Here is a 23,478-nt window from a genome sequence, read left to right as displayed (position 1 = left end):
AAACTATTGGGTATGTTATCTGTGCTGAACAATACATGCTTGTATAAATAGGTCATTTGTTTTATACATGGTGGTTTGTACCTCTTAAACCTCTATCCCTATTTTGCCCCTTTTCTGCTCTGCCTCACTGTTAACCTAGAGTTTTTTCTCTAAATCTGCTTTTTTTTTTTTTTGTGCTATTTTCAGTAGTTTCTTTTATTTCTACATTCTACATTTAAGTGATATTATATAGTATTTGTCTTTCTCTGTTTTCTTTTTCTTGGGGGGAAGTTGTTTTACTTAGTTTTTCTTTGTTCATTCAATGAAAGAGTCTTTCAATTCTATAGTGCTTTACAATTTTCAAAAGTTTCACATATATGATTTCATATAACCCCACAATTGCCCTTTAAAAAATTCCCTTCTCTTATATTCCCCATCATGGATCACAGCCTTGTCATCACAAAGGGTTTTGTGTGACTCAAAAAATTATTAAAGAGATGGAAATACCAGGCTACCTTACTTGTCTCCTGAGAAATCTGAAAGCGGGTCAAGAAGCACAGTTAGAACCAGACATTGAAGAGCAGACTGGTTCCAAACTGGGAAAAGAGGACATCAAAACTGTTCACTGTCACCCTGCTTATTTAACTTATATGCGGAGCCCATCATACGAAATGCCAGGCTAAATAAATCACAAGCTGGAATCAAGATTCATGGGAGAAATGTCAACAACCTCAGCTATGCAGATGATACCACTCTAAAGGCAGAAAGTGAAGAGGAACTAAAGAGCCTCTTGATGAAGGTGAAAGAGGAGAGTGAAAAAGCTGGCTTGAAACTCAACATTCAAAAAGCTAAGATCTTGGCATTTGGTCCCTTCACTTCATGGAAAATAGGAGGGGGAAAAAGTGGAAGCAGTGATGAACTTTATTTTCTTGGGCTCCAAAATCATTGAGGATGATGACTGTAGCCATGAAATTCAAAGATGCTTGCTCTTTGGATAGATAATTACAGCAAACCTAGACAGCCTATTAAAAAACAGAGATGTAACTTTGTTGACAAAGGTCTATATAGTCAAAGCTATGGTTTTTCCAGTAGTCAGGTATGAATGTGAGAACTGTACCTTAAATAAGGCTGAGTGCCAAAGAATTGATGCTTTCAAGTTGTAGTGCTGGAAAAGACTCTTGAGAGTCCTTTGGATAGCAAGGAGATCAAAGCAATCAATCCTAAAGGAAATCAACACTGAATATTCATTGAAAGGACTGCTGAAGCTGAAGCTCCAAAACTTTGGCCACCTGATGCAAAGAGCTGACTCACTGGAAAAGACCCTGATTCTGGGAAAGATTGAAGGCAAAAGGAGAAGGGAGTGACAGAGGATGAGATGGTTAGATAGCCTCACTGACTCAAGAGACATGAATTTGAACAAACTACAGGAAATAATGGAGGCCAGAGAAGTCTGGCGTGCTGCAGTCCATGGGGTCACAAAGAGTTAGACATGACTCAGTGACTGAACAACAACAAAAGGGAGGCGATCACATTTGAATGATTTCTTGATTCTCACTGAAAACACTTGATGGAGTAGAACAATCAGATATGTCCTTAATGTTCCAGAAGTTTTGATACCTAGAATGCTGTATCCTATCAAATTATGATTCAAGTGAAAGAGCCAAAGAATGATGTTTTTCATATTTGCAAGCACCTAAAAAGTTTCTCTTCAGCTGGTGTTTTACAGTCTTTCATCATTGCATTGGTCATTTCATTTATTAATAGATTTCAATTCCATGAGCTATAAATATTTATTTATACGAATTCAGATGAATGTGTATAAAGAAGTGCAATTTCTCTCCCTCTGTGTCCCTCCCTACCCTTACACTTCCATTCTTATTCCAGTGACTATATAGATACATAACATATTATTTTGAAAACTAAAATGAATTCATACTTTCATACTCAGGTCTACCTAATATTTCTATTTAATGACATTTCAAGAAAATAACAGAGATCTGCTTGATATTTTCTGCCTGCTGCATACTGTTATATTTGATAATTAATCACAATTAGTTTCTCTGGTCCTTATTGATAGGATTTTATGTTTTTCCCAAATTTTTATCTTTTATAAAATTGATTGACTAAAATTGTCTGAAATAAATACATACTTATGATATTAATTATATACCTTCAAGTCAGATTCGAGTTGGAGTTTCTAGAATACAGTTTAAATCATGTATTTTAAACATGTAGGTTTAAGGATAGACAGAAGTAAGAAATGTTTCAATATCCATACTATGCAGTGGATAATTTTATGTTATCATTCATGATTCTCATTCTTTCTGGCCATTAGCATTTGGCAGTTGTGTGCTAAAAAGATAAGAAACTGGAAAGATATAAAGCCATAGAAATATAGTAAATCAGGAGAAAGATAAGAGAATAGTAAAAGTGAAAACTTAATGTGTAAGCCAAGAAAAAGTTTTGGAAGAGAAAATTAAGGTGTTATAAAAAATCCTGATATTGAGATAATTAAATAAAATATACTCTGTCTTCTCCTTTTCCTTTTCTCCATTCATTATCTCCTTTTTCAAACATTTTCAAAGACAATCAGCAGCTATAAATTAAGTAATTAGTTTTAGAATTTACTGAAACTTGAAGAATTTTGGAGGATAATTCTTTTTTTTTAATAACTGATAAAAGCAGATAAATTTTCATTTATTATATAATTTTTACATACAGTAGGAATGATAAAAGACAGAAATTAGTCCAGGAAATATCTGTGAGAAAGGGCTTATCTCAAAGCAGTATTTCTAAGATGCAATGTGATGAATATTCATAGAAAAGAGGAGAAATGGTGAGGGGGTGTATCATGATTTAAGCTGAGGCAGAGCCAATTGATGGGTTTTCATCAATGGATGTAACTGACCACAATTCCTATTCTCACATGGATTAAAAATGCTAACCTCCAAGAGCTTGCTTGTTCACCAAAACCCAGGAGAAACCAGATTCAAATGGGGAAGATTTCCTTGTGTGTTCATCAAGGGGGTGCCGCCTGGGGGTTCCTCCTGCCCAGCAGCTTCCTCAGACCCTGATTCAGGTCTTTGTTTCTTAGGCTGTAGATAAAAGGATTGAGCATGGAGGACAAGACTGTGTAGACAATTGTAGCCACATGGTCCCTGACGGTGTAGGTGGACACAGGCTGTAGATAGACATAGAAGATGCTTCCATAAAAGAGTGTTACCACAGTGAGGTGCGAACCACACGTGGAGAAGGCTTTGCGTTTCCCAGAAGTTGAGGGAATTTTGAGAACTGCAATGAGGATTCGTATATAAGAGAAAGTAATGAATAGGAAGGGGGTCACCAAAAGAACAGGTCCTTCTGTCATTATCACAATTTCATTGATTAATGTGGGGGAGCAGGACAATTTCATCAGAGGGCTGATGTCACAGAGAAAATGATGGATAACATTGGAGTCACAGAAGGTGAGCTGATTCAGCAGAAGTGTGTGTAGGAGCGAGTGGAAGTGAGGCAGTGAGCAGGAGAAGGCCACCATCAGGACACAGCGGCGGTGACTCATGGTGGTGACATAGTGGAAGGGGTCACAGATGGCCACATAGCGGTCAAAGGCCATAACTGCCAGAAGGCAGCTGTCAGTGTTGCCCAGAGCATATATAAAGTACATCTGGGTAAGGCACCCAGCATAGGAGATGGTCTTATGTGACAGGAAGTTCACCAGCATCCTGGGGACAATGGTTGTTGTGAAGCAAATGTCAGTGAAAGACAGGACACTCAAGAAGAAATACATGGGGGTGTGCAGATGGGGGTCAGAGTTGATGGCCAGGATGATGAGCAGGTTCCCTGTTACGGTGACCAGGTACATGGTGAGGAAGAGGATGAAGAGTGGCTTCTGGTCCTCAGGCCGGGAGGAGAGTCCCAGGAGGATGAACTCAGAAACACTGCTGGTTTGGTTGAGTCTTTCCATTGGCTTGGGTCTGGATAAATACAAGACAGTCTGTTATTTCACATGCTATCATTCCACAGTCCAAATCATGATAACCTAGCAAGTCTTTGTTACCAGCTAATTAGGCAAAGCTTGCCACTCTCATGGTTCTTGGTGTGGACCTCCCTTCCCAAACCCATGGGCATCATAAGTGCTTTATGTTGAAAGCTGGAGGGACAGAATAAGAGCTTTCCCTTGGAAGTCATCAGAGGTGGCTCTATCTAATTCAAGTTCCTTAGATCCCAATCTGGTGAAAGCACTGTTTCCCTATTGGGAACATAGCAATTCAACTGAGAAATCTTTGCCTTTTGTGCCATTCATATTGTAGTTTGGGTGACCGATCATCAACAAACAGAATATGTAATATAATATTATGAAAAACTCTACATCTGCAGAGTGTTTTAAAAAAGTGTTTTATGTCAACTTCTTAGAGTCAGCATATTCACCCCTGCCTTTTCTATAGACAAATTCCATAAGAATTTCAATCATTTTTAGATATTGGTTATTTATAGATGCTTGGTTACCATAAAAATCTCTACAGTGAACATACTGTATCAATAAAATATTTAAAATCATTTTTTTTAGAGGCACACACTCTTTCACACATTTTGAACATACATCGGTATACTGTGTGTGCTTGCTCAGTCACTTCAGTAGTGTCTGACTCTTTGAGACACTATAGACTATAGCCTGCAAGGCTCCTCCATCCACAGAGTTCTCCAGACAAGAATATTGGAGTGGGTTGCCATTTCCTTCTCTGTTGATATAGTACGTTGATGCATTAATATATTACTTCATTGAACAAATAGATACTTACACTTTAGTTGTAAGCTACTAAACAGTTTTTAAACCTCAGTTACTTCATATGTAATATTGGACACAAATATCTGCATTCTCATGAAGCTTTAGTGAGAGAAGGCAGTTAAAACACTTGGAAGAAAGACAAGCATATTGTAAACATCCACGAGAAGATGTTGATACTCATCAATCCCTGTGTCATCGTTCCTTATGTGCTATTTCCAGATGTTCTCATAATCAGTTAATTCACATGTATAAAATACCACATTCTTCATTGCTGAATTGGGGCTAATTTCAGGATTTTTCAAGATTTTATGGAAGATCACCTTGCTTATACCTTGAGCTTTGAGTGAATTAGTAGAATTAATAATAATATCCAATTATTTATTGAAAAGTTATTACGTGCCACATTTATGCTAAGCACCTCACTACATCCCCCAAAAAGAGCAATTGAGAGGGATGTGTTTTTATAAGGAGACTGAGGCTTATGGAGGTGAAGTGGTTTGCCCAAGGTCATGAAGGAAGTGAGTAGGAATCAGGATTTGAATCCTACTCTGATTTCAGACACACTCTAAGCTCATGCTCCCAAATGTTATGCTACCCTCCTCTAGTTTTGATATACTTACTATCTGTCACAATTTGGCACAGGCACTGTTTTCCTCATTTTGAAAATTTCCTACATGAATTATCCTTCTACCCTTTTAAACTGACAAATCTTTCTTCCTCCATGTTCTTATAATCGCAAGAGAGTTGACCCACCTTTCTGTGTTGAAGAGATGGTGAAATTTGAAAATTGGAATATCCTTGATTAAAGGGCCCAAACGAGGCAGAAATAATTAGCCATGCTTGACTGGGGTGTGCCTGGTGTGTGGATCTGTGACTGTGCCGTGGGCAGTACCCTGAAGACAAGAAATATGGATTTGATTTATCTTGCATCACCTGCTCACAAGCTGATTCCTGATGTTTTATGAATAGTCAGGGAATATCATGTGCATAAAGCAGTTTATCACACACAGATCAGTATTCAAAAATGAGTCACTTGTGAAAGGTCTGCCTGGGGAATGAGGAATATTAAAAATCAGTGGTGATCTGCTGAATTAATGAGATTGGAGCCTCCAGGTTGTACATGTGAGGAACACCCAGGCTGATGACTAGAAAAAGAGGAAGGTTTTGGATCTGAGAATCAGGAAGATTAGCTCTAAAAGGACAGGGTGTATGAATGACCCTGGGAATACAACTCTTTCTTTCCTCTTATTTCTATTGAAGGATTTTGCTTCCACCAAAACATATGGTATAGGTGCCTAGAAGTCCAACTGGATGGATTTAAAACCAAGTGACATATGGAAATCTTACTTGGATCTTATGCCTTCTCAATCCATGAAATATTTGAAAGTATCAGGGATAAAAGAGTAAGGTGCCAAGTTGGGTTGGAGCAGCCAAGTGAGTGGCTAGCTTCTGAAGCTCACCTCCTTGTGCAGATGCTTTTCTTTCCTTCCCAGCCACTCCAGAAGATGATGTGCACCACATCTGCTCCTCAGGTCAAATCTGCTTCTCAGCCAAAGTTTAGCTTCTGCATGTGTCTTCCACATACTTCTGGGCTGATTGACAAAAACAGAAGCAGGGATAGAGGAGGAGCTGACATACTACTCCAAAGAGATAACACATTTCCCTTTCCTGACTCAACCCCCATTTCTTCCCTAATGCCTGGTTCCTAGCATGGTGCTGCTCCTCCCAGTTCCAGATCTCGGAAGGCAGAGATGCTCTGGCTCAAATTGGAGGACTCTCCTGATTGTGGAAGCCCAGCCAGCTTCTCCTGAGTCTGAGATCTGCTCTGCTGGTCTCTGGGGCATTTATTAAGCTGAGGGAGTCATGATGTGAGGACCTCTCAGAGGAGTTTGTCCTTAAATCTCTGTAGGCAGAGAAAGCAAATGGGAATCACAGCCAGCACTGCTGACTCCAAGGGGACAGAGGACCCCTGAGGCTTCCTGATAAGATGTTGGCAATAATCTCAGAGCTTCTGAACCTCAGTACATCATCTCAAGACTATGCTTCAGTTTCCCCAACTATGGGCTTTCATGAGTGGATAAATATTTATGTGGGTGAGTACTTTTATTTCAGGGGATTCAGGTATGGACCAAAGTATAGTCTAGATCTGGCAGATCATAAGTCAATATGGGAACACTGTACTTTTCAGGGGATTCAGTTGAGGGAGATCAATTGTTGTGTATGTGCTTGCCAGAGTCTGGGGAGGCATATGGATTAGATTTTTTCTGTGTAGGATTAGGTTAATATTAATGTATTTTTAATGCACAGGGTCAGGCAAAATTTATTGTCATATTTAACAAAGGAGCTTCAGAAAAAATATATGTATTTCACAGTTCGTGTGGTATGCATACAAAATAGAATATTACTCAGCCAGGAAAAAGGAAATCTTGCCCCTGGCAACAACATGGATAGACCTAGAGCAGTGTTTTGAGGTTAAGTTCTTTATTTAATTTTTTTTAAAATTGAGGTACGGTTGATAAAAAATATTATGTAAATTTGGGTATCCAACATAGTGAGTCACAATTTTTAAAGGTCATACTGCATTTACAGTTATTATAAAATATTGAGTATATTTTCTGTGCTGAACAATATGTCCTTGTAGGTTATTTATTTTCTACATAGTGGTTTGTACCTCTTAGTTCTCTACCCCTTTCTTGTCTCTTCCCTCTCTCTTTGTCTACTGCTAATCTGTAGTTTGGTGTATGTATCTATGAGTCTGTCTTTTTAAACTTTTCAGTAGTTTGTCTTTTAATAGTCTCTATATAAGTGATATCATATAGTATTTGTCTCTGTTGTTTTTTAAGAGAAATTGTTTCATTTAGTGTTTTGTTTTTATTCAATGAAAGATTCTTTAAATTCTATAGTGCTTTACAACTTTTAAAAGTTTCACTTACACAATTTCATATAATCCCACACTAATCCTTTTTAACAAGTTCCCTACCCCTACGTATCCCCTCCCCTTCTCCTTCTTCCCACTGGTAACTACTAGTTCTTTCTGTATAGCTGTGAGTCTGTAACCATTTGTTCTATGCAAAGTTATTATAATAGTATTGACCTTATTTCTTAAGATGTACATTACATCTCCACAACTTATTTATTTATAACTAGAAATTTGTATCTTTCAGTGCCCTTCAACTATACCCTCTCCTCTCCAAAGTCCATCTCCTCTGACTACCACCCGTCTTTTCTCTGTATGTGCGAGACTTTTCATTTTGTTTTGCTTGTTTTGTTTTTGAGATTCTACATTAAAGTGAGATCTTATGATATTTTTCTTTCTCTGTGTGATTATTTCACTAGCATCATACCCTCTAAGTTCATCTGTGTTGTTGCAAATGGCAAGGTATCATTTTTTCTGGCTGAGTAATATTCTATTTTGTATGCATACCACAGTGTTTTTAAATCTATTTATCTACGGATGGATACTTAATTAGCTTTTATATTTCCTCTATGGTAAACGATGCTTCAGTGAACGTTAGGGTGCACTTTTTTTTTTCCAGTTAGTGTGTTTGCTTTCCTCAGAGTAAATGATCAGAAGTGAAATTGCTGGATCATGTGGCAGTCTCTTTTTAACTCCTTGAGTTCCTTCCAGCATAATTTTCCACCCAATTTAAATCTGTTGTAGTTAAAAAACCAATTAGATTCCAACATACAGGGTGGAAGACCGCAACACGTCTCTCCTGTACTCAGGTGCCTGCTTTAACCACGGCGTCATCCTGGTTACAGAAACATAACGCAGCAGTTGCTCGCTGACAGTCACAGTACGGCACTGATGCTCAAAGGCAGGTACCCTCTCTTGGTGCTACAGCAAATGTAACAGCAATATGTGACTAAAGTGATAATCCTAACTTACTATTGTCTAGGCAGGTCTTTAAGAAGCTCATTAATATCTTCTCTCTAAATTGTTTACAAAATGTCTCAGGAATTTATTACAGTTTGGCTTTGGCTCAATACTTCATCTCTTGGAAAAATGAACCCTGGAAACATCCTGTATTGACCCTGACTCATCAGTACACATGCGAGAGGCAGTTAAAAACACTACAATATTGTAAAGTAATTAGCCTCCAACTAATAAAAATAAATGGAGAAAAAACTTAAAAAGAAAACCACTACACTCTTGCTTTGATGTAGTTATGTAAGAAAGGTATATTGAATCCCTTTCCTGCCTTTATTTTTCATTAGGTGATCTCACTTCAGCTGCCTTAGTTCTTCCACTTTTTCCAATTACTACCTGTCCTAAAACTAAGATCATGGCATCCGGTCCCATCACTTCATGGCAAATAAATGGGGAAACAATGGAAACAGTGAGAGACTTTACTTTTTTGGGCTCCAAAATCACTGCAGATGGTGACTGCAGCTATGAAATTAAAAGACACTTGCTCCTTGAAAGAAAAACTGTGACCAACCTAGACAGCATATTAAAAAGCAGAGACATTACTTTGCCGACAAAGGTCCATTTAGTCAAAGCTATGGTTTTCCCAGTAGTCATGAATGGATGTGAGAGTTGGACTACAAAGAAACCTGAGCAGCAAAGAATAGATGATTTTGAACTGTGGTATTGGAGAAGACTCTTGAGAGTCCCTTGGACTGCAAGGAGTTCAAACCAGTCAATCCTAAAGGACTAGGCAGCATATTAAAAAGCAGAGACATTACTTTGCTAGCAAAGGTCCATTTAGTCAAAGTTATGGTTTTCCCAGTAGTCATGTATGGATGTGAGAGTTGGATTATAAAGAAAGCTGAGTGCCAAAGAATTGATGCTTTTGAACTCTGGTATTGGAGAAGACTCTTGAGAGTCCCTTGGACAGCGAGGAGATCCAATCAGTCCATCCTAAAGGAAATCAGTCCTGAATATACACTGGAAGGTCTGATGCTGAAGCTGAAACTGCAATCCTTTGGCCAACTGATGCGAAGAACTGACTTAATGGAAAAGACCCTGATACTGGGAAAGATTGAAGGCAGGAGGAGAAGGGGATAACAGAGGTTGAGATGGTTGGGTGGCATCACTTACTCAATGGGCATGTGTTTGAGCAAGCTCCAGGAGTTGGTGATGGACAGGGAAGCCTGGCTTGCTGCAGTCCATGGGGTTGCAAAAAGTTGGACACGACTGAGTGACTGAACAGAACTGAGCCTGTTCTAACTCAGACTGCACTTCTCTGGATAATCAGCTCTGGTTCAACTCTACTGCCTTCTGTAGGCATGCAGAAAGATGAGGCTCTCCAGAGCTTCTTCTTTTGTCTATTTGTAGAAAGAAGTGCAATACCAGTGGCTCAGATGGTAAAGAATCTTCCTGCAATGCAGGAAACCCAAGCTTGATTCCTGGGTTGAGGAGATCCCCTGGAGAAGGGAATGGCTACCCACTCCAATATTCTTGCCTGGAGAACCCCATGGACAGAAGAACCAGGCAGGCTACAGTCCATGGGATCCCAAAGACTTGGACTTGACTGAGTGATTTCAAACCAGAAGACCAGAAGGAAGTAGAAAGACAAAGAATGATGGGTTGATCTCTAAATAGAGGGACTGAGGCATTACCCATGATAGGTCTTAATTTGGCCCAGCTAGAGGAAGTCATGCTCCAGAACACTTTTCCTTTAGAAGTAGGCACAATCAAAATTTGTTGTTGTTGTTCAGTTGCTAAGTCATGTCTGACTCTTGGAGACCCCATGGACTGTAGCACACCATGCTCCTCTGTTCCTCATTATCTCCTGGAATTTGCTCAAATTCATGTCCATTGAGTCAGTGATGCTAACTAGCTCATCCTCTGCTGACCGCTTCTCCTCTTGCCCTCAATCTTTCCCAGCATCAGGGCCTTTTCCAATGAGTCAGCTCTTCACATTAAGTAGCCAAAGTATTGGAGCTTCAGCTTCAGCACCAGTCCTTCCAATGAATGTTCAGAGTTGATTTCTTTTAGGATCATCAGGTTTGATCTCCTTGCTTTCCAAGGGATTCTCAAGAATCTTCTCCAGCACCACAGTTCAAAAGCATCAATTCTTTGGTGTTCAGCCTTCTTTATGGTCCAACTGTCATGTCCATATGTGACTGCTGGAAAAACCATAACTTTGACTATACAGGCCTTGGCAGGCAAACTGGTTGGAATTTAAACAGAATTCTCAGCAGCACTGTCTCCTTTGGTATGGACATGTAAATCGTACCTCAACTTAAATCAATTGGATTCCCAAGACAAAGAGTAAACTGGTGAAAGTGTTCATTGCTCAGTTGTGTCCAACTCTTTGCGACCCCATGGAACTGTAACCCACCAGGCTCCTCTGTCCACGAAATTCTCCAAACAAGAATACTGGAGTGGGTTGCCATACCCTTCTCCAGGGATCTTCACAGGATCGAACCTGGGTCTCCTGCATTGCAGGTAGATTCTTTACCATCTGAGCCACCACATGAGACAAAGAGAAAGTTAGTGAGTTGAAGGTAAATTTTGTGAGGTGAAGGGTAACACTACCCTTGACCCTCTCATTCCCTTGTAGTCAGATGAAGCACAAATTTGACTGGTATTAATCTTTATTGTGCAACAGCGATGAATCATCCCCAAAGCCTTTGCTTATTATCTCCAGGTTCCTAGCTTTTTTTTTTAGTTGATGCATCATTTTTATTTAGTAAAATGACAAATCTTTTGTGTACAGCTTCTTACTGATGACCTGGTCATCTATTTCTTGTTGATGACCATTTAATTTGTGTTTAGTTTTTCCTAATATAACATACTATGAATATTTTTGAGTTTTTAATAAATATAAAGTACAAGAAATACAGAATTTCCATACTGCTTTCCAAAATGATTGTGTAATTTTATATTACCAATCACTGCCTCTAGGTCATGAGGTTATGGTTATTTTTAAATTTTTACTTCAAAATTTTTTGTATTATGTTTCTATACTAAAAAAAGTGTTGAAGTTTCTAGAAGAAATATTAAGCTACATATTTAAAAAATATAGTTGCAGGAAGAGATGGAGGAAAGAATGGTTTCAACATTCCTATTGTGGAATGGATAATTTCTTGGTTCCTGTTCTTTCTGGTCATTAGCAATTTTTAATTGTTTGGAAAAAATGAGAAAATTGAAAAGAAAGAAAGACATAGCAATATAATAAAGGAGGAATGAAAAAGCAAGAGAAGAGAAAAAGTGAAAAGTTAAGTTTTAAACAAGAAAAAAATTTGAAAGAGAAAAGTGAGGAATTATGAAAATCTTCAAATTGAAAATCAGTGAAAATGTACTTTGTCCTTCTCCTACTCCTCCCTCTCTCCTTTCTTCCTTTCCCTTTTCAAATGTTTACAAAGGCATCCAAGAACTACAAATTAGGAAATTATTTTTAGCGATATACTGAAATGTGATGGATATTGGTGGATAAGTCTTGAAAAGAGAGCAATTTGTTCAGGAAGTATCCATGGGAAAAGGATTAGTTTAAAGCATCTCATTTGGAAGATTCAGTGTGATGACTCTTCATAGGAAAGAGGAAAAATAGAGAGGGAAAGTATCTTGATTAGGTAGAGGCAGAGCCAACCGAAGGATCATCATCACTGGATGTAATTATTCATAATGCCTCTTCTCACATGGGTTAAATAAATCCATGGCTGATTCATGTCAATGTATGACAAAAACCACTACAATACTGTAAAGTAATTAGCCTCAAACTAATAAAAATAAATGGGAAAAAAAAGCTAACCTCCAAGAACTTGCTTGTTTACCAAGAATCATCAGAAACCAGATTCAAGTGGAGCAGAATCCACACGTGTGTTCCACACGTGGGTGCTGCCTATGGTTTCCTTCTAACCACCAGCTTCCTCAGGCCCTGTTTCAAGTCTGTGTTTCTCAGGCTGTAGATAAAGGGATTGAGGGTGGAAGTTAAAACTGTGTAGACAATTGTAGCCATGTGGTCCCTGACAGTGTAGGTGGATACAGGCTGTAAATAGACATAGAAGATGCTTCCGTAAAAGAGTGTTACCACAGTGAGGTGAGACCCACATGTGGAGAAGGCTTTGCGTTTCCCAGCAGCTGAGGGAATTTTGAGAACCGCAAGGAGGATTTGTATATAAGAAAAAGTAATGCATAGAAAAGGAGTCACCAAAAAAACAGATCCTTCTATTATCATGACGATTTCATTGATAAATGTGGAGGAGCAGGATAATTTCACCAGAGGGCTGAAGTCACAGAGGAAGTGGTGGATAATATTAGAGTCACAGAAAGTGACCTGATTCAGCAGAAGTGTATGTAGGAGTGAGTGGAGGTGAGGCAATGAACAGGAGAAGGTCACCAGCAGGACACAGCGGTGGTGGCTCATGATGGTGACGTAGTGGAAGGGGTCACAGATGGCCACATAGCGGTCAAAGGCCATGACTACTAGAAGCCAACTGTAAGTGTTGCCCAAGGCATATATAAAATACATCTGGGTAAGGCACCCAGCATAGGAGATGATTTTATGTGACAGGAAGTTCACCAGCATCCTGGGGACAATGGTTGTTGTGAAGCAAATGTCAATGAAAGATAGGAAACTCAAGAAGAAATACATAGGGGTTTGGAGCTGGGAGTCAGAGTGGATGGCCAGGATGATGAGCAGATTCCCTGTTATGGTGACCAGGTATATGATGAGGAAGAGGATGAAGAGTGGCTTCTGGTCCTCAGGCCGGGAGGAGAGTCCCAGGAGGATAAACTCAGAGACACTGCTGGTTTGGTTGAGTCTTTGCATTGACTTGTGTCTAGTTATACACAAGAAGGTTTGTTATTTGTCCTGTTGCAATTCCACAGCCCAAATCATGAGACCCCAGCAAGTCTTTGTTTCCTCTATTTGGTCACTATTAGCAGCTGTGCTGGGAAAGCTTGTCCAGCTTATGGTCATTTATGTGATCCTCCCTTCCCAAATCCATGGGCATCATAAGGGCCTTATATTGCAAGCTGGAGAAACAGAAGAGGAATTTTCTTTTAGAAATTGCCAGAGGTGGTCTTTTCTGATTCAAGTTCCTTAGTTCCTATTTTGGGAAAAGTCCCATTTCCTTACTGGGAACATAGCAATGAAACTGAGCAATCTTTGCCTTTGTGTAGTTTATGTTGTACTTGGGAGATAGATAATCAGCAAGCAAATACATAATATAATATCAGGTAGGGATAAATTTTGTTAACCAAATAGAGCAACATAAGAGAATAGAGCTGACTGTGGAGTGGAGGTGGAGGTATTTTAGATAGGGAAGTCAGAGGGCCCTCATTTTATATTAAAGCAAATTCTGTCACATAATTCTAAAGTTTTTCTTTGTACTGTTTTGGATAGAATAAGAACATTTGTGAAAATAACCAACAGGGCAAATCTAGGAGGAATGGTGAATGTAGTTCAATGGTATTTTTTCCTCCTCTTGGCAGATAATGAGAGGTTCATCCTTCTTAGCTCATGGGATGTTATCATCACCAGCCTGTGCAAGTTGTACATAATTGTTCCTTACTTTAAATTCCCTGTCCTAAATCTCATGCATACAGGATGGGCATCCTTTGTTGATTATTCATGTTTAAAAAGTTCCTCTTTCACATGTTTATTCAGAAAACATATGAGAAACATATTTATATACATTTTTTTTTCAATCATATCCAGTTGTCCAGCAGTGGATATTGAAAAAGTCTGTTTCTCGGTAATGTAAAAATCTAGGTAATGAGAGATCTTACACCAGCAAAGTGCTTTAAATAAACTTTTTTAGAGTCAGAATGTCCACTCATGCCTTGTGAATAGACATATTCCATTGGGATTTTCAAGCATTTTGAGACATTGCTTGTATATTTTTGGTTACTGTAAAAATCTCTACAATACATACTTACATTATCCCTCACTGTCAAAGTGTCAGGCTAATTTCAGATTTTTACAAGATTTTATGAAAGAAATGTTTGTTTAGGCATTTCGCTTTGAGTGAATCAGTATTTATTACTTAAAGCTCAATGCATAACAAATATTTCTTTCATAAAATCATGTAAAAGCCTGAACTCGTCCTGATGGTTCAGTGGGTAATGAATCCTCTTGCAATGCAGGAGACATAGGAGATGCAAGTTCGATCTGTAGTTTGGAAGATCCCCTGGAGAAGTAAATGGCAATGCACTCCAGCATTCTTGCCTGAAAAGTCCCATGGGCAGAGCAACTTGGGGGGTTACAGTTCAAAGTTTGCAGAGTCAACACGACTACTGAGCGACTAAGTGAGCGAATGGAGTGAATATTGTTATTAACCAATATGGAAAGTTTTTTAGATGTTGTGCTTATGCCAAACATCTCACTAAACCCCACAATAAAGAATTGGGAGACGTGTGTTGTTATCAGGTGTCTGAGTTTTATGGAGATGAAGCAATTTGCCCAAGGTCACTAAGGAAGTGAATAGCCATCAGGATTTGAACCCTACTCTGATTTCAGATTCACTTTAAGTGTATGCTCTCAAGCATTGTACTAAATCTCTTCTAGTTTTGGTATATTAATTTTCTATTGCAACCAGGCAAGGTTCTGTTTTCTCATTTTGATAATTTCCTACATGAATGACCCTCTATTACGCTTAACTGACAATGTTTCTTCTCCCATACTCACTTGCAAGAGAGGTGAGTTATCATTCTGTGTTGTAGAGATGGTGGAACTTGAAAATATGAATATCCATGATTAACTGGCCATAATCAGGCAGAAATAATTGACCATGCATGACTGGGATGTGTCTGTATGTGGAGCTGTGGCCCTATGGTGGATACTGCCCTAGGTTGAAGACAAAAATTAAGGGTTTGTTTTGTCCTGCATCACCTGCTCACAAGTTGGTTCCTGATGTTTTGTGAATAACAAGGGAGACACCTTGTTTTTGTCTGTAAAGCAGTTTATCACACACAAATCAATGTTTTAAAAAATGAGTCATTTGTGAAAGGGCTGCTTGGGGAATGTTCAATGCAACAGTTAGTGGAGATTGTGTGAATGAATGGAGTTGAGTGTCCAGGTTGTAGATCTGAGGAACACTCAGGCTGATGACTAGAAAAAAGGAGGAAGGTTTTGGGTCTGAGAATCAGGAAGAACATTCTAAAAGCACAGGGTGAGTGAATGAGGCTGGGGATACAATAGTTTTTGTCTTTATTCTACTTATGGGCTCTGTTTCCATTGAAACATGTGGTATAGGGGGACTTCTCTGGTGGTCCGGTGACTAAGATTCCATGATGCCAAATGCAGGGGGCTTGGGTTCAATCATTGGTCTGGGAACTAGACCCCACATGACACAATTAAGAATTCATATGCTACAACTAGGAGTCCGCATGCTGCAGCTAAGACCTGGTGCAGCCAACATTTTAAAAAAATGTGGTATAGATAGCTTAGAAGTCCAACTGGATGGATTTAAAACCAAATGGCATATGGAAATTTTACTTGGACCTTATGACTTCTCAATCCATGAGATATTTGATAGGATCTTGGAGGAAAGAGTAAGGTACTAAACTGAATTGGAGTAGCCAAGTGGGTGGCCAGTTTCCTGAAGCTCACCTCCATGTCCAGATGCTTTCCTTTCTTTCCCAGTCTCTCCAGAAGCTGATCTGCACAACTTCTGTGCATCAGGTCAAGTCTGCTTCTCACATGAAGCTCAGTTTCTTCATGAACTTCTGGGCTGATTGACAAAGAGAGAAGCAGGGATGGAGAAGGAGCTGATATACTACTCCAAAGGGGTAACACTCTTCCTTTCCTTGACCTAAACCACCTTTTATTCCCTAACACTTGGTCCCTAGCTCACTGCTGCTTCTCCCAGCTCCAGATCACAGAAGGCAGAGATGCTCTGACTCAAGTGGGAGGACCCTCCTGGTTGTGGAAGCCCAGCCAACTTCTCATGAGCCTGAGGTCTGCTCTAACGGCCTCTGGGGCACTTGTTAGGCTGAGGGAGTTGAGGTGTGATGACCTCTCCAGGGAGTTTGTCCCCAGAGAGGGAATAGAGAGTAGGCAGAGAAAGCAGAATGGGACTCACAGTCAGCTCTGCTGACTCTAAGGGGACAGGGGGACTCCTGAGGCTTCCTGTTTAGATGTTAGGACTAATCTCAGAGCTTTCAAACCTCACTGTGACATCTCAAGGGCATGCTTCAGTTTCCTCTACTATGGATTATCAAGAGTGGACAAATATTTATGTGGGTGAATACTTTTATTTTTGGAGACTCAGATGTGGCCCAAGGTGTATTCTAGGTGTTGGGAAGTCATAAGTCAATGTTAAAGGCTACAGTTTTCAGGAGATTCTGTAGGGGTAGATCAATGGTGTGTGCATGCTTTCCACTGTCTGTCTGCATGTGGATTAAATATTTCACTAGATGGGATTCCTGCTGCTGCTGCTAAGTCGCTTTAGTCATGTTCGACTCTGTGCGACCCCATAGACGGCAGCCCACCAGGCTCCCCCGTCCCTGGGATTCTCCAGGCAAGAATACTGGAGTGGGGTGCCATTGCCTTCTCCATAGGTGGGATTAGGTTAATATTAACATATATTTAAAGGGCAGGCTCCAGCAAAAGTTACTGTCACATTTAGCAAAGGAGCTTTGGAAAAAATGTGTGTATTTCATAGTTTAGACTAAGCAGTATTTTGAGGTTAAGTGTTGGGGAAAGGAGATATTTACTGGAATATTGGCTTTGTCACTTAGTAGTTGCTTTTAACAAGCTTCTTCACTTCTATGAGCTAATCTGAAAAATTAGTGTAACAATTCTGGCACCAAAACAAGAAATGAAACTTTCTTTTGAGTTCTATACTGAGAATATTGTATATTACGGTGAATAATACCTACAACAATATTATAGGAAATAAAACACATTCTGCTACCACCCTCAGAGTACCACTGCCTCACACAGAAAATGTAGTTTTTGAAGAATGATCGCTACAGTAATGTTAGTTAACACATTCATATGCTTACATGGTTACAACTTATTGATTTGTTTTGGTGAGAACTTTTATATCTGCTCACTCAGAAATTAAAAATTTTTTTTTCAAATTGAGGTATAGTTAGTATATAATATTATATAAGTTTGGGTATCCAACACAGTGATTCATAATTTTTAAAGTCATATTCCATTTATAGTTACTATAAAATATTGTGTATATTCCATGTGCCGAACAATATGTCCTTGTAAGTTACTTATTTTCTGCATAGTGGTTGGTAACTCTTAATTCTTTACCGCTATCTTGCCTCTTCCCTCCCCTCTTCCCTACTGCTAACCTATAGTTTGTTCCATGTATCCATGAATCGGTGCCTTTTTTTCAATAGTTTGTTTTTTCAGTAGTCTACATATAAGTATTACCAGACAGTATTTGTCTTTCTCTGTTTTATTTTTTTAAGGGGAAATTTTTTTTTTTCATTTATTTTTATTAGTTGGAGGCTAATTACTTTACAATATTGTAGTGGTTTTTGCCATACATTTACATGAGTCAGCCATGGCTTTACATGTGTTCCCCATCCTGAACCCCCCTCCCACCTCCCTCCCCATCCCATCCCTCTGGGTCTTCCCAGTGCACCAGCCCTGAGCACTTGTCTCATGCATCCAACCTGGGCTGGTGATCTGTTTCACCTTTGACAGTATACTTGTTTCAATGCTATTCTCTCAGAACATCCCACCCTCGCCTCCTGCCACAGAGTCCCAAAGTCTGTTCTGTACATCTGTGTCTCTTTTTCTGTTTTGCATATAGGATTATCATTACCATCTTTTAAAATTCCATATAAATTGTTTTATTTAGATCCTTGTTTTTATTCAATGAAAGATTTTTTAAATTATATAGTGCTTTACAATTTTGAGGTTTCACTTACATGATTTCACGTAATTCCATAATAACCTTAAAAAAATCCCTAACCCTATATTGCCCCTCCCCTCTTCCCTCTCACCAGTGATAGCAACTAGTTTGTTCTCTATATCTGTGAATCAGTAATCCTCTGTCCTCATACAGATTTATTACCTTATTATTGATCATACTTCTTATGATGTATATTGCATCTCTGCAGCTTATTTATGTATAACTGGGAGCTTGTATCTCTTAATCCCCTTCTACTTTCCCCCTCCCCTCCAAATCCCCTCTGGCTATCACCCATTTGTTCTCTGTATTTATGAGTCTGTTTTCATTTTGCTTTGTTTTTTAGATTCCATATTAAAGTGATACTGTATGATATTTTTCTTTCTCTGTGTGACTTATTTCACTTAGCATAATATCCTCAAGCTCATTCATCTTGTTGCAAATGGCAAGATTTCATTTTTTATGGCTAATATTCCATTTTATATGCATGTTACTGAAAGATATGTGGGGTTTGACTGCTCACCTCTGTCAACAGACAGACCAGGTTGGTGGAGAGAAAAGTTTGCTTTATTTCAGGTGCCGGCAACAGCGTGGGAGGGTGACCGACATCTGTCCAAGGCCGACTTCCATCCCGACCCCAACAAGCAGGGTATGAGAGATTTTACAGACAGAGTGGCAGGGGGGTGGGAGGGTGGGAGTGAGGTAGGGTGGGAGTAGGGGTGAGCTACATATAGAAACAGCATAGTCATTTTCAAATTGGTCATCAGTGGTCTGACCAGCATCATCTTCGTTGTTTTAGGTACAGTTAATCTTCAGTTTCAAGGTTCATATGTGCCCTTTTTTTTTTTTCAGCCGGTTCTCAGAATTGTGGCCCCTCATGTCCTGGGTGCAGTCTGATCATCAAGTAGTTAACTTCTCCCCGTGGTACTCTAGTATCTGTAAGACAGCTCACAGGATATGGCTCAGAATATTATCTACAGCCCTTAAGAAAGAGCTAAAGGTCCTTGACTTTAGTTCATGCTTAATGACCACATTATTACTATTTGGTCTCCTTTGACTGTTTTCTTTTGTTTCTGTGTTTCTTCTCTGATTAAACTTATTCTTTGATTAAACTTTTCCATAGACAAAAGGCAGGCAGAGGACATGGTGCTGGTGGGAGTTGGCACCACCCAACAATAGCATCCTGCTCTGTTTCGTGCATAACACATCTTTTAAAAAATCTATTTATCTGCTGATGAGCACTGAGTTAGCTTTCATACCTTCGTTATTGTAAATAATGCCTCAGTGAACATCAGGGTGCATTTTTTTTGGATTAGTGTTTTTGTTTTATTCAGGTAAATACCCAGAAGTGAAATTGCTGGATCATGTAGCAGTTCCATTTTTAACTTTTTAAATTCCTTCCAGTATAGTTTTCCATTCACATTCAAATCTGGTGTAGTTAAAAGACCAAATTTGATTCCAATGTGTCAGGCAGAGGACAGTAATGTGTCTCTCTCATAATCAAGTACTTGCTTTAACCAGGGTGCTATTCTGGTTACAGAAATATAAAGCAGCAGTTACTACCTGACAGTCACAGTGTGTCACAGAGGTTCAAAGGCAGGCATCCTCCTAGCGTGATAGCAAACATAATAATGTGTGACTAAAGTGATAATCCCAAATTACTATAGTTTAGGCAGGTCTTTAAGGAACTCATTGACATCGTCTCTCTAAATTGTACATAAATTTTATATAAAAGGTCTCAATGGGCATGAATTTGAGCAAACTCCAGGAAATAGTGAAGAACAGAGAAGCCTGGCATGCTGCAGACCATGGGGTCTCAAAGAGTCACACACAATTTAGCGACTGAACAACAAAATAAAAGGTCTCAGAAAATTGTTTTAGTGCAAGTTTGGTCCAATTCTTCCTCTGATGGAAAAATGAATCCTGGAACATCTCTTCTATTGGCCATGACTCAGCACTACACATGAGATAAACAGTTAAGAACACTACACTCTTGCTTTGAGGTAGTTTTTAAGAAAGGAATATTGAATCCCTTTCCTGCCCATATTTTTCATTAGGTGATCTCTCTCAACTGCCTAGGTTCTTCCACTTTTTCAGATTACTACCTGTCCTAACCCAAACTGGGCTTCTCTGGATAATCAGCTCTGGTTCAGCTCTACTGCCCTCTAAGTCATGCAGCAAGATGAGGCTCACCAGAGTGCTTCTTTTGTCCATTTCTGCTGAAGAATTGATGCTTTCCAACTGTGATGCTGGAGAAGACTCTTGAGAGTCCCTTGGATAGCAAGGAGATCAAACCAGTCAATCCTAAAGGAAGTCAAACCTGAACATTCATTGGAAAGACTGATACTGATACTGAAGCTGAAGCTCCAATATTTTGGCCAGCTGCTGTAAAGACCTGAATCACTGGAAAAAACTGATGTTGGGAAAGATGGAGGGCAGGAGGAGAATGGGGCAACAGAGGAAGAAAAGGTTGGGTGGCATCACCTACTCAATGGACATGAGTGTGAGCAAACACCAGGAGACAGTGAAGGACAGGGAAGCCTGACATGCTGCAGGTCATGGGGTGGCAGAGTTGAACATGAACAACAACAATTACCAAATAAGTCACTATCTATTTACTACTTGGGGCTTACACTGTTTTTATTATGATGGGTTGGAAAAGTTGTCGGCTTTGAAGATCAGACCTCTGGCTTTTTATGGATGCACATTAGTATTTGAACCACAGATGTCACCCATTCTCCCTTCTATTACAGCCCTTACATATTAAAACAATAATGCAATTAATCATAATTGATTTATTTCCTATTGATAAGATTTTATGTTTTGGCCTATTTCTACATTAAAAACAGACTCACGCAGATAAAATCTCTATACTCAACACACAGTTATGGTAATATTTCTGTAAGTGAGATTCTAAAGACTTGAAATTTCTAGAATAAATATTAAATTATATGTTTTAAAACATACTTTAGTGATAGATAGAGGGAGGAGAGATTTCAACATTCCCCCTGTGGAATGGATAATTTCTTGGCTTTTATGCTTTCTGGTCATTAGCAATTTTTAGTTGTTTGGTTACAAAATGATGAAATTGAAAAGAAATAGAGTCATAGCAATATAATGAGGGAGGAATAGAAAAACTAAGAGAAGAGAAAAAGTGAAAACTTAAGTTTTAAACACGAAAACATTTTTGAATGAGAAAAATGAGGAATTATAAAAATATTCAAAGTGAAAGTTAGCTAAAATGTGCTCTTTCTCCTCCTCATTTCCTTCCATCACCTCTTTCAAATGTTTTCAAAGGCATCTAACAGCTACAAATTAAGTAATTATTTTTAGCAGTATACTGAAATGTGAAGGATTTTTGAGGATAAGTCTTGAAAAGAGAAATTTGTTCAGGAAATATCTGTGGGAAAAAGATTGGTTTAAAGCATCTTATCTGGAAGATGCAATGTGATGAATCTTCATAGGAAAGAGGAGAAACAGTGAAGAACATCGTGATTTAAGCAGAAGCAAAGTCAAATAATGAGTCTTCATCAATGGATGTAATTGACCACAATGCCTATTCTCACATGGGTTAAAAATGTTAACCTCCAAGAGCTTGCTTGTTCACCAAGGGTCAGTAGAAACCAGATTCAAATGGGGAAGATTCCCTTGTGTGTACATCAAGAGGGTGTTGTCTGGAGTTTCCTTCTGCCCACCAGCTTCCTCAGACCTTGATTCAGGTCTTTGTTTCTTAGGCTGTAGATAAAAGGATTGAGCATGGAGGACAGAACTGTGTAGACAATTGTAGCCACGTGGTCCCTGACGGTGTAGGTGGACACAGGCTGTAGATAGACATAGAAGATGCTTCCATAAAAGAGTGTTACCACAGTGAGGTGTGAGCCGCATGTGGAGAAGGCTTTGCGTTTCCCAGAAGTTGAGGGAATTTTGAGAACCGTGATGAGGATCCGTATGTAAGAAAAAGCAATGCATAGAAAAGGAGTCACCAAAAAGGCAGATGCTTCTGTCATTAACACAATTTCATTGACAAATGTGGGGGAGCAGGATAATTTCATCAGGGGACTGAGGTCACAGAGAAAATGATGAATAATATTGGAGTCACAGAAGGTGAGCTGATTCAGTAGAAGTGTATGTAGGAGTGAGTGGAGGTGAGGCAATGAACAGGAGAAGGTCACCAGCAGGACACAGCGGCAGTGACTCATGGTGGTGACATAGTGGAAGGGGTCACAGATGGCCACATAGCGGTCAAAGGCCATGACTACTAGAAGCCAACTGTCAGTGTTGCCCAAGGCATATATAAAATACATCTGGGTAAGGCACCCAGCATAGGAGATGGTCTTATGTGACAGAAAGTTCACCAGCATCCTGGGGACAATGGTTGTTGTGAAGCAAATGTCAGTGAAAGACAGGAAACTCAAGAAGAAATACATGGGGGTGTGCAGTTGGGGGTCAGAGTGGATGGCCAGGATGATGAGCAGGTTCCCTGTTATGGTGACCAGGTATATGATGAGGAAGAGGATGAAGAGTGGCTTCTGGTCCTCAGGCCGGGAGGAGAGTCCCAGGAGGATGAACTCAGAGACACTGCTGGTTTGGTTGAGTCTTTCCATTGACTTGGGTCTAAGTTATATGCAAGCTGTTTTGTTATTTCACATGCTCCAATTCCATTGTTCAAATCAGGAGAGTCCAACAAGCCTTTATTTCCTCTTTTTGGTACAATTAGCAACTGTACTTTCCCAAAGAATCTGTCTGCAATGCAGGGGACCTGGGTTCAATCCCTGGGTTGGGATGAGTCCCTGGAGAAGGGAATGGCTACCCACTCCAGTATTCTTGCCTGATGAATTTCATGGACAGAGGAGCCTGTTAGGCTACAGTCCATGGTTCCACTATCACTTTCACTTTCACAGCAGGTGTGCAGGGAAAGCTTGTCATACTCATGGTCCATG

General features: G+C 39.4%; 3 protein-coding genes across 3 annotated transcripts; all 3 read right to left on the bottom strand.

The window, feature by feature from the left end:
- Nucleotides 1-2,998: 2,998 nt before the first annotated feature.
- LOC136163929 (olfactory receptor 1L8-like) lies at nucleotides 2,999-3,943 on the bottom strand. Its single transcript, XM_065928754.1, has one exon. The coding sequence runs from the start codon at nucleotides 3,941-3,943 to the stop codon at nucleotides 2,999-3,001; it is 945 nt and encodes a 314-aa protein (XP_065784826.1).
- An 8,615-nt stretch (nucleotides 3,944-12,558) lies between these two features.
- On the bottom strand, nucleotides 12,559-13,488 carry LOC136163928 (olfactory receptor 1L8-like). Its single transcript, XM_065928753.1, has one exon. The coding sequence runs from the start codon at nucleotides 13,486-13,488 to the stop codon at nucleotides 12,559-12,561; it is 930 nt and encodes a 309-aa protein (XP_065784825.1).
- Nucleotides 13,489-22,197: 8,709 nt separating this feature from the next.
- LOC136163927 (olfactory receptor 1L8-like) lies at nucleotides 22,198-23,142 on the bottom strand. The gene has a single exon (XM_065928752.1). It carries the CDS (start codon nucleotides 23,140-23,142, stop codon nucleotides 22,198-22,200), a length of 945 nt encoding a protein of 314 aa, XP_065784824.1.
- Between the last annotated feature and the right edge of the window lie 336 nt (nucleotides 23,143-23,478).

Source organism: Muntiacus reevesi, chromosome 3, assembly GCF_963930625.1.
Source record: "Muntiacus reevesi chromosome 3, mMunRee1.1, whole genome shotgun sequence".
Classification (NCBI taxonomy): domain Eukaryota; kingdom Metazoa; phylum Chordata; class Mammalia; order Artiodactyla; family Cervidae; genus Muntiacus; species Muntiacus reevesi.
This window is presented reverse-complemented; position numbering and strand designations above follow the sequence as displayed.